At 43.3% G+C, this 12,342-nt stretch overlaps 1 protein-coding gene across 1 annotated transcript in view; it reads right to left on the bottom strand.

Moving 5' to 3' along the window:
* Positions 1-12,043, bottom strand: part of GALNT16 (polypeptide N-acetylgalactosaminyltransferase 16) — a 286,276-nt gene extending 274,233 nt beyond the window's left edge. Inside the window, exon 1 of the mRNA XM_077464723.1 lies at positions 11,657-12,043. Coding sequence (XP_077320849.1) covers positions 11,657-11,836 — 180 coding nt within the window. The 5' untranslated portion in view covers positions 11,837-12,043. The remainder of the gene's footprint in view (positions 1-11,656) is intronic.
* Positions 12,044-12,342: the final 299 nt, after the last annotated feature.

Genomic DNA, 12,342 nt, shown 5'->3' with positions numbered 1-12,342 from the left:
GCTTAATGAGTTAGGCAAAGCAAAGATTTGAGCAGGCAACTCGATAACTCCTTTTAATATTCTTTATTGGCAACATCATGTAAACAGGATCAATTCTAACGTGTTTCGGCTATTGCAGCCTTCCTCCTAGCATGTAATGCACTAGAGTCAGGGGTTAAAGTAAATTTCTCCCATTCCCTAATCTTTAAAGGTCCATACATTTTCTGAAAATATAAGGGTTGATTTACTAAAACTGGAGAGTGCAATATCCGGTGCAGCTCTGCATAGAAACCGATCAACTTCCAGTTTTTTTTTTGTCAAAGCTTAAAGTGATTGTAAAGTTTTTTTTTTGTTTTTTTTACCTGCCCTGTGCAAGGGCTTTGCACAGAGCTGCCCCAATCCTCCTTTTGTGGGGTCCCCCGGCGGTGCTCCTGGCTCCTCCTCTTTATCGAGTGTCCCCACGGAGAGCTGCATTCCATGGGGGCACTCATGAAGGCATGCTCCCGAGTCCTGCTGTCACGTCCATTAACAGCAGGACTCGGCTCTGCCCCCCCCCACCCCTCGTGTCACCGGATTTGATTCACAGCAGTGGCAGCCAATGGCTCCCGCTGCTATCAATCTATCCAATGAGGACACAAGAAAGCGGCTGGAGCTGCAGTGCTCGCCCCCATCACTGGTCAGGTAAGGAAAAGAGGGACTCTGGCAGGCAGCTACAGTACAGAAGGTTTTTCACCTTAGTGCGTAGAGTGCATTAAGGTGAAAATCCATGAGGGTTTACAACTCCTTTAAAGTGATATTAAAGTCTTGTTTTTTTTCTTTCTTCGCTTAAAAATAACAAACATGTTATACTTATCTGCCCTGTGCAGTGGTCTTGCACAGAACAGCCCCGCTCCTCCTCTTCTCGGGTCCCTCACCGGCACTCCTGGCCCCTTCCTCCTACCAAGTGCCCCCAGCAAGCAGCTTGCTATGGGGGGCACCCGAGCTGAGCCCCTGCTCTGTGTGTCCATTCAGACACAGAGCTGCGGTTGGCTCAGCACTGCCACCTCTCTCTCTCCTCATTGGCTCACTGACTTTGATTAACAACAGCGGTAGCCAATGGCGCCCACTGCTGTCTCAGCCAATGAGGAGGGAGAGTCCCGGACATGCGAGACTCTCATGTAACATTGCTGGATTGAGATGGGGTTTAGGTAAATACTAGGAAGGTGAGGGGGGCTGCTGTACACAGAATAAAAACCTTCTGTCTTTAGAACCACAAACCACTACAGTGGTTTTGCACAGAACAGCCCTGCTCCTCCTCTTCTCAGGTCCCTCACCAGCACTCCTGGCCCCTCCCTCCTACCAAGTGCCCCCAGCAAGAAGCTTGCTATGGGGGGCACCCGAGCCCCTGCTCTGTGTCCATTCAGACACAGAGCTGCGGTTTGGCTCAGCCCTGCCCCCTCTCTCTCTCCTCATTGGCTCACTGACTTTGATTAACAACAGAAGGAGCCAATGGCGCCCACTGCTGTCTCAGCCAATGAGGAGGGAGAGTCCTAGACAGCCAAGACTCTCATGTAACATTGCTGGATCGAGATGGGGCTCAGGTAAATACTAGGAAGGTGAAGTTAGACGCTGATTGGGTGCCATGTAGAGCTGCTCTGGATTTTTCACTCCCCAGTTTTAGTAAATCAACCCCATAGGAGGATTATGTTGTATGGCTAGGTTACATGTGAATTAAAATTCTCGCTAAATATACAGGTAGAATCATAATTAAACTGCAACAGAGATGATCAAATAACTAAATACACATTGGAAAAATGCTTCAAATGAAAAGAAAAAGAATACAATCATGTTTAGGTTAGCGTGGCACACACAGCTCTAGAAATCATTCTTACTCTGCATATTCTTCTATTGTATGTGTCTGTAGCCTTTGTGCATTAGTATAGCCCAGTACATCAATATATCAATCACATACTCCTATGATGCAGCTTGCATCCATATCATCGTATTATATTTTCCACTCAGTAGAAACATATGTCAGCAGATACTCCGCTCAATACAGAATAGCCAGAAAATGTTATGTGTTTCCATCACAGTTTAAAAATACTTATAGTAAAACATTATAATATACTTATAGTAAGTGAATGACCAGTTCACCATCTGTGATCCTAAAAAAAGCCACATTTATTTCTAGTGTTGCCAGGAAAGGAATGCTTACGCATTTGTGAAAAACTACGTCCCTAAAGCTGAACTTCATGCAGATATATGAAAAACAAATGTACCAGTTAAATCATTAAAAGCAATAAAAAGGTGTTAAATATTCCTAGTGTAATTACCTGTGCAAACATTAATATTGACCTAGTATAATGCCTTGCTCAGTAGCCTGGAAGAGGAAGAGCTACACTCAGCTAATAGTGAATTGCCACACACAAGAAAAAGACGTCTTGCAGGGGCTCCCTTCCCCACACTGGAAGGGTTAAATGCTTGCTAAACTCTATGATACTTACCTCCCTCCCTTTAAAGTGGTTGTAAACCCTTACAAACCACTTTGACCTACAGGTAAGCCTAGATTAAGGCTTACCTGTAGGTCCAAGAAATATCTCCTAAACCTACACGGTTCAGGAGATATTTACGAAAAGACATTGACAGCTGCGCGCAGGCGCACTATCGCCGTTAGCAGCATGCCGCTGCTAACGTCGATATGCCGTTAGTGGCAGCTCCCTTACACATGCACAGGAGTGATGTCATCGCTGCTCCGGCGCTGTGAATGACTGGAGCAGCGATACCCGGAAGAAGATGGATGCTCCGGACTATAGGGGACAGTGGTGACTTCGCTGGCTCCTGTGTCAGGTAAGTGACACATAATGGGCTACTATGCGATGCATAGTAGCCCATTATGCTTTAGGAAGTAAACCCATCAGGGTTTACTTCCTCTTTAAACAGTGTTCAAACTGCACATGTGAGGTACTGCTGCGTTCATTAGAGTGAGAGCAATAATTCTAGTGCAAGACCTCCTCTGTAAATCTAAACAGGTAACCTGTAAAGATTTTTAAAGCATCGCCCATGGAGATTTTTAAGTACCTTAGTTTGTCGCCATTCTACAAGCGTGAACAATTTTAAATCGTGACATGTTAGATATCTAGTTACTTGGTGTAACATCATCTTTTACATTATACAAACAAATTGGGCTAACTTGACTGTTTTAAAAAAAAAAATTATTCAAGTGTATTTTTTCTCAAAAAATTACATTTGAAAGACCGCTGCACAAATATAGTGTGACATAAAATATTGCAACGACCATCATTTTATTCTCTAGGTCTCTGCTAAAAAACAAATATATAATGTTTGGGGGTTCTAAGTAATTTTCTAGAAAAAAAATACTGATTTTAATGTGTAAGCAACAAATGTTAGAAAAAGGCTTGGTCTTCAAGTGGATATATAGCGTGTCCTCTCTTTGTTTGCAATTAATCCCGCTGTTGGGGTATTTTGCGCATTGAGCCAAATAAGGCAAAGTACAATTTTGTGCTAACTCCAGGGTTTACTTCTCATCATGGAGCATGTGGATTCAGCTTCAGCATGGAGTTTGTATGTTCTCCTTGTGTGTGTTCAGGTTGGTTGCCACAGTTTCCTCCTGCTTGCTAAAATGCTGGTAAATTATTAGTAAAAATTAAACTGATCCTAATGTAACACTATGTAAAAGAATAAAATAAATAATACAAAAGCTGCTTATCAGCAGATTACAACTAAAGCCACCTAATTTGTCAGATTATTGGCCTGAACATAGGACTTCAAAGAGAAAGGAACAGTCACCTCCTCTGTATGTTAGATTGTAAATTGTATGGGCAGGGCCCTCCTATTCCTTCTGTATTGAACTGTGCTGTAATTGTACTGCCCCCCTTTATATTGTAAAGTGCTGCGCAAGCTGTTGGCACTATATAAAGCCTGTATAATATTAATAATACGTGATCCGCATCTTGCTTGGAAATTGCAAATGGTAGAAAGAAAGCACATTGCTTATAGGCCACCCTTAAGCCTCGCACACACCCCTAGTTTTTAATTCATTTAACCCATTGGGTTGAATGAACACCCCTAGTTTTGTTTCATTTAACCCACTGGGCTGAACGAAAAAAACTGACCGCTCAGTTAGGAGCCACTGTACTAACGATCCGATGTTAGTACAGCAATCTCCCCTGCTGTGCTATTGTGTCCCCCCCCCCTGTCGCCAGAACACTCCAGTGTTGAGAGCAATGATAGGGAGCCAGTCGGCAGACCTCTCACGGATACAAGCCTTCGACAGAAGCTGACCGAACAGCCAGCTTCCGTCGGACCGGCTGCCAAACACTCTGCCCGAATGTCGGTCAGTTTCTATTGAACAGGCCAATATTCAGTCTGTGTGTACTAGGCTTTAGATTTGGATTTATTCCAGGTTTGGTTCACTTATGCAACAAATGTGGTGACTCAATAAGGCCTATTGCACATGGCTGCCTGAACCCATTTAACGGTAATGCCGGCATCCCCCTTAGGAAAGCCTATGTGCCGTGTAGAGCCTCCCATGGACCGGAATGTCTGTGCACTGCTGTACTAAGGTATACATTGCAACGTGTGGGTTAGACATTGAAGTGAGCAAATCTTCTGCGTAAGCTGAGACTTTATAATTAAAGTCTCCTATTTGTAACCCCAAAATGTCGGAGTTCAACCGAATCTTATGCCGCGTACACATGATTGGAATTCCGGACCGCAAAAAAACGCTGAGAGTTTTTCGTCGGAGTATGGTCCATCGGTCTTTTGCTGGCGGAATTCCAGCCAGCTTAACAAGGGCAGGAGAGTCTTATAATACTGTATGGTAAATCCATCAGGACCAGGTGCCTTCCCAGATTTAGCGGCCTTCACTGCTTTATGTAGTCCTTCAATTGTAATTGGAACTTCTAACTCGCAATGGGAGGGTAAACGCAAAAGATGTGCAGAGGAAAGATACTCCTCCAGAGAAGAAGAAGGTGTAGAAGATGGTGAAAGGTTGTACAGGCATACCCCACTTTTAAGTACGCAATGGAGTTTATTTACTAAAGCTAAAAAGTGCAAAATCAGGCTCACTTCTGCATAGAAACCAATGAGCTTCAAATCCCAGCTCGTTCAATCAAGCTTTGGTAATAAAACCTGGAAGCTCATTGGTTTCTATGCAGAAGTGAGCCTGATTTTGCACTTTTTAGCTTTAGTAAATAAACCCCATTGTGTACTTAAAAGTGGGGTACGCCTGTATAAGGAGTAAAATTCCCCAAATGCCTGAACAATATCTTTTGGCTGAGAAATCATCTATTCATCTCTTCTTAATATGGGGTACGTACGAGGCCGTACGTTGTTCCCTGAGGGTCCTGGCCAGTAATTTACCACATTTATCGCCTGATTCATATGATATCTTTCTACAAAATTTGCAATGCCGCTTTAGCCTTGAAACTAAGAAGATCTGACACCTGTCTCCGAAGAGCTAGATTATTCCCCAAAGATGGAAGACATACATGATTCTGTCACCATTACCGTCACTACTGCAAGGCGGTTTTCCAATGAGCATCTACAATGGTTTTTATGAACTTCCCTGAATGTGTTTGCACTGTGAGCATACAATGGGCAGTGTTCAGTTTGGACACAAGAATAACTGCAGAAACATGTGTGAAAATGTTGACCACAAACACATATAGAAATGCAAAATATTATTGGGCGCCAAATGGAATATTTTTCTATTTCTATTCGAGCAATAAGTATTATTCCCAATCTTTCGTTTCAAAGCCCGTACCAGATTTCATGAAACCTCCACCATTCACAAGCACCATTAAACTGTGCACATTTCTCCAATGCTGGCTGCCATGGATACCGGAACACTATATAATATTAGCGATTATAAATATCCCTCCACACATCTCCACTATGTACATCCAGCCTGCTCAGACAGCAACCTGTGTGATAGGAGCAAGCTACACATCCCGACTATGAGTAACAAGAGATTTTTCTTTCAAGCATGGCTGAACACTGAGTATATTCCTCATGATTAAATACGTGGTCTGGGTGATAAGACTGAAATGGCATTTACATTCCTGGAAACATGTAGTAACCGAGGAAATTAGACATTTGCCACTTCACTGGCTCCCAACCCCAATCAACACATAAAAATTCTCAACTGAATAAACTAAAAAGGTGACATTTAAAAAGGACACGGTGTCATCCAAGAGTCAAATACATATGAAAAAAAAGAAAATGAAATGAAAAAAAAAAAAAAACACAAACACACACTTATCATTCTGTATAATAATGCAGATATGATGGGAAAGGAATGGTATAACATTCGGATCAGCTGTGCATTTAGGGTTCTGTGGATGAAGGTTTGCTATTTATTTTTTTATTTTGCAATCACTTTTTGACTTCATGGACATGAGCCTTTTTAAAGTATATGTAAACCCTCACTTTGTAAAACAATCCATGAAGTTTAAAATCAAAATAAAAGGCAAAAGCTTTGTCTGTATATATAAAAAAAAAAAAAACATTATAATCACCTTTTTAATAAGTGATCACACACCCTCTGTTTTCAGCTGCATAAGGAGCTCAGAGAGCTGGGGGAGAAAAACAGCAGTGCACTGAACTTCCTAGTGAATGGCTGTGTGGGGAGAGGGGGTGACATGTCAGGACAAGTCTGATCATTGGAGGAGTTCTCAGTACAGCTAAAAAAACCTGACCATTCTGTCTTCCAATGCCTAGTGTTGTCAGTTTTTAAAAGGAATGCAGAGGTACTGGCATGATCACCAGGGATTTCACACAAAGGAAGCAATACAAAGAGATCAGGATGCTTCCTCATACAAGTACATGATACAACAGGCACATATCAGAAATATGAAATGTTTCCATAGTCTTTGACTGGACTATGTAAAGTGGAGCGTCACTTATTATATCCATTGTCATTGCACTCCTCTCCCAGCAATGGATTTGCTCTGTGGTAGCTGGTGCTCAAAATTTTTGGGGGGCACAAACAAACTGAAAAATACTGAAAAAAGCATCAATTGCAGCCTCACTGTGTTCACCAAATGCAGCCACTGTGCCCCATCATATGCAGCCACTGTGCCCATTAAATTCAACCACTGTGCCCATCATATGCAGCCACTTGTGCCCATCATATGCAGCCACTTGTGCCCATCAACTGCAGAAATTTGTGCCCATTACCTGAAGCCACTTGTGCCCATTAACTGAAGCCACTTGTGCCCGTCATATGGAGCCACTTGTGCCCATCATATGCAGCCACTTGTGCCCATCATATGCAGCTACTTGTGCCCATCATATGCAGCCACTTGTGCCCATCAACTGCAGCCATTTGTGCCCATTACCTGAAGCCACTTGTGCCCATTAACTGAAGCCACTTGTGCCCATCATATGGAGCCACTTGTGCCGATCATATGCAGCCACTTGTGCCCATTAAATACAGCCACTTGTGCCCATCAAATACAGCCCCTTGTGCCCATCATATGCAGCCACTTGTGCTCATCAAATGCAGCCACTTGTGCCTATCAAATGCCACCACTTGTGCCCATCAAATGCCACCACTTGTGCCCCCCTGCCCGCTATCTGCCTGGCACTTGCCCCATCTTGGTGGCGGGTCAGGCAGCGGGTGACGGCAGTGAGCTGTGTGGGATGGCTCCTGTCCTGTCCTCCATTTGTCTCTTCTCATTTTTCTAGGCTTCCAATAGGAGCACCTGTGCCTTCAGCCAATCAGGTGACAGGTATTAGACTGGCACTCCCTGATTGACGGAGAGGCAGTTCAGTGTTAGAAAAGTAATAATTGCCTTACCAACAGCGGCTGCGTCCGCTGCTATACTATGGTATTCTTTTTTGAACTGATCTTTCGCTGTTAATGTATAAGTTGTTTAACCTGCTTGTACTGACTTATAATCTTCAATAAATATTGTTTTAAAAAAAAAAAAAAAAAAAAAAGTAAATATTAATTTGCTTTGCTAACACATCTGGGAGGACTGCGAGAGCAATGCTTTGCACTCGCAGTCCACCTTTTTTAAAGCCTATTAGAGCCTGTGGCTCTAATCAGGTGCTTAAAAAAAACACCCCCGCCACTGGAATTCAGGCGCCCCGGCGTCTGAAAAGGGGTATGTCATTTATGTAAATCACCAGCAAAAAAATGTGGGAGGGGGATGTGAAGTTCCTCTTTAATGAGTTCCAATACTATGGAAATATTGCATTTGTAAAGTTGTAAAGATTAGAGTAGGGCAAGCTCACATTGGAACGCTCGTGTTCTCGTGCGGTCCTGCACATTCCAGTTTTGGTATACTATTTATTTCAATGGGCTGCCAAATGTACCGAACACGGAAAAAATAGTACAAGTCCTTTTTCAACATCTCGCCGCACCAGCCCACATAGAACTGCAGTGCCATGCGGCTTGCTGGCCACAGACGTGCTGCGTTTGTGAGATGCGTTTAGGGTGCCATTAACAATGGATTGCCCCCAATGCGAGTCTCAAAAAGGCAGCTTTTTAAAAAGTGAAGCGGCTATAGTGCATAGAATTCACCTTTGCCTCTACGCGTTCCGGTGTACACAGGTTTTTTTTGTAATCAAAACTTGATAGGAAGACAGACACGGAAACTATACTAAATTAGTCATGGCTATATGGTACAACAAATGCCGGGACAAGGTCATCCAGCGCCCAGAGCAAAGATGCCAAACTGCCCCCCCCCCCTTAGGGTTAGAGTCAGGGTGCCCCCATCCCTGCAATAAACCATTGCGCCCAGGGCAGCCGCCCCTCCTGCTCACCGCTTATCCCGGTCCTGGTTACAACCCACAAAACATGCAACAATAATAACAACAATAATAAAAAAGTAATACATTAAAAATATTATTAATAATAATAATAATAATATTGTTTCATAGGTATGAAAGTTTTCAGCTATATGGAATTGAATACATTCAGTAAGCAATAGGCTTGCATACATTCATTGCTGTTTTCCTAAACCTGGAGGAGAAACTGTCTGTGTTGCCTACAGCTTCCATTCAGATGTCACCTTTCATTTTCTAACTTGCACTAACAAAATAGTTTGCTGGAATCGGAGGGGACCCCATGAGAGTTACAAACACACCTCCCACACCTCCCTCATCAGTTTTCTTAAAATTCTTGTAGCTTTTTCTTCATAGATGTTTACGGGCTGATTGACAACGTATTATTTCAGTGCAAGTGCTGTAATGAACTACAACGCATGGGCACATAGTCCTAACGTAATAAAAATATAAGTGGTGTTTACATCCCTGCTCTGCTTTGCAGTTTGATTTGGAAAATATGACCTTATCTAATTTTTCTTTCTACAGAGTTATGAGGACCAACAGTATAAGGCAATGCATATGTGCGTTTTCATGCGTTTCCATGAATTGCTGTTCCTATCAAACTGACTGGTAAATGTTCCTTAAAAATATGCTCCAAAAATAAAAGAGAAATATGCATGTGTGGAATTGCATGATAGCACGTCATAACACCCTACGGCATTTTAAAAACTACAAATAAATCACAGCTGAATTACAGACACATAGGTGTGAATGGATCACCCAAAAACAGCATATGTAATGGTCTAATGCTACCTCTTCATTTGCCCTACACATGTGTATGGTTTAGGACTCATTCGCACAATGACTAGTGACCTGCGATTTTCCACACCGGATCACCACAGGTCATCGCAAGGGCAGGCACATGGAAAACAATGGTTTTCTATGTGCCTTGTTCACACTGCAATGTTGTGCTTTGAAGTGAACTGTGTTAAAAAGAAACCGGGCTGCATTTTAACACCACGCAGATCAACGCGTTTCAATGCAATGCAACTGAAAGTAAAGATATGAAAAATAAATGATTCGTATTTTGACCCTTGCAGGGACGGAAGCTGTCCATTTACAGCGGATGGCATGAGCATGCTTGCTAATGCACATTGCCAAGCAACGTAACACAACGCAATACATGTTAAACGCACACCAATGCATATGCATTTTCGAGTTTTTAAGTACGGTATGCTATGGGAGGACCGCAAGACTCAACACACACTGGTACACATTTGCCACGCTTAAATGCTCCTTTCCAGCATGAAAAAGTGCATGAAGAATAGTTCCCTTTAAATCCCCTCTATGCCCTTGTACACACGGTGGACATTTCAATGGAAAATGTCCGATCGGACCGTGTTGTCGGATAATCTGACAATGTGTGGGCTCCATCGGACTGTTTCCGTTGGAATATCCGACCGACAAAGTTTTAGAGCTGGGCTATAAAATTTTCCGACAACATGGTCCGATCAGACTTTGTCCGATCGTTAGTAGAGAATTCCGATTGGACAAAGATCCACGCATGCTCAAATCAAATTACAAGACCAAAGCTATTGGCTACTAGCCTGAACGTAGTACCGTCATAAGGAAATAACGTCATCACGTTCTGAACGATCGGATTTACCGACAACTTTGTCCGACCGTGTGTATGCAACACCAGTTTCGGAAAAAACCCGACGGATTTTGTTGTCGGACTGTCCGACCGTGTGTACAAGGGCTAACTGTTGCTTTTTTTTTTTTTTTAAACTGCTTTGTTGCATGTTTGTTGCACTGTATGAAAAATGCTCAAAAAAATGCACCTTCTGTTATAGTCAATGTAATAAAGCACATTGAGGGTTATTTACGAAAGGCAACTCCACTTTGCACTGAAAGTGCACTTGGAAGTGCAGTCACTCTAAATCTAAGGGGTAGACCTGAAATGAGGGGAAGCTCTGCTGATTTTATCATCCAATCACGTGCAAGCTAAAATGCTGGTTTTTATTTTCCTTGGATTTCCCCCTCGGATCTACAGCGACTTTACTTCCAAGTGCACTTTCAGTGCATCTGTAGTGCAAAGTGGATTTGCATTTAGTAAATAACCCCCATAGTGTTTTTTTTAAATGCACGTTTTTTTTTGAGTCACATGTCGATTTTTCTCCATGTTAGCTGGGATGAAAACACATGCAAAACACATTATGCGCTGCGTTCAATTCAAATAAACACAACGCATTAGAAACCCACTAAAATCGCAATATGCGCTTTGAAAAAAACGCATGTCATGTTTTACAACGCACCAGTAACCCCACGTCTTTCCAGAAACTTTCCCTGTAATCTCCTGTTTGATATTCTGCTTTCCATCCTATTTATTATCCGATGACACGCACTAAATTGATCACGTTTATACAGTCCCGTATTCCCACAAATTGCTTTAATGAAGGGGCCGATGACGGATGGTATACTGTAATAGAGCGAGATGAGAATCAATGGGGCTGTCAGGATGGGTAATTCGGACAGGATGTATTGGAAGTGAGAGCTGAGGCTGAAAATAAAAAGAAGTTATTCGGAGGAAGAGCGATGACTTATTAACCGAGCGGATCGGGGATGTTGTAAGACATTCGAGCAAAAAGTAGAGCCAACCAATCAGGCTTCACTTTTCATGCTCTAAGGAAACAAGGAAGCCTGAGAATGGTTGCCATGGGTAACGGCGAGGAGGATGCTAAGCGGTTGCTAGGAGTAGCTGCTTACGCTCTTGTTTCATCCATTGAAATGGATTATTGTTGTTAAAGGATCCCTGCCAGTCACAGGGGACTGGTCCCTATCCCCCTCCCCCTCAGAGTGATGAGAAGGTGCAGGTTCCTCCCAATGTACAGCTGATACTCACAGCCTCAGGGCTGGTCCTGTCCTCTCTGTGCACCTCCTGCCTCACCGGTGGCCGGCTCCTGCCTGGGGATCTGCTGGATGTTGCAGGATGGGGCTTGCTGTCCTGCCATAGGTAGTAGAAGGTCCCCAGGATCCAGGCTACAGTCAGGATGGCGATGGCATTAGCTCTGATCCTTCTCATGCTGCAGGCAGGATGGAGAGATTTGTATGAATGGGGGGAGGCGAGAGGCTGCCTGCTCCTTTTACATTCTAGCAGCGCCTGTGTGCGCCCGGTGCCTTCCTCCTCCTCTCAAGCTGTCTCTTTCCAGGGTTCAGTCTCCCCCTGTATTCCTTGCCTCTCTCTCTGTATCTCTCCCTCCCTTCTCTCTCTCTCTCTGCTCTCACTCAGCTGTTTGTTTTAGCTCAGTCCTGCAGAGAGAGTTCATCCTCCTCAGGGTCCTAATGTCCACCCACATTACAGCCACACGTCTGTCAAATGGAAAGGAAGGCTTGGGCTCGCCTTCCTACCCTCCTAAGCAGTCATTTCAGGACTGACACAGACATGTATTCTTCTATGTATGCCATGCATCCGTTAGTACATGCTCCATTCAAGACGGTTCCGCTCACATGGGCATTCAAAAATAATGCATGGGACACATTTGTGAATCATATATAGCACTGGAACGCATTATTGATGCTTTTAGGTGT

Source organism: Lithobates pipiens, unplaced genomic scaffold, assembly GCF_037356315.1.
Source record: "Lithobates pipiens isolate NorthernLeopardFrog02 unplaced genomic scaffold, aLitPip1_a1.2 Scaffold_30, whole genome shotgun sequence".
Taxonomy (NCBI): Eukaryota; Metazoa; Chordata; class Amphibia; order Anura; family Ranidae; genus Lithobates; species Lithobates pipiens.
This window is presented reverse-complemented; position numbering and strand designations above follow the sequence as displayed.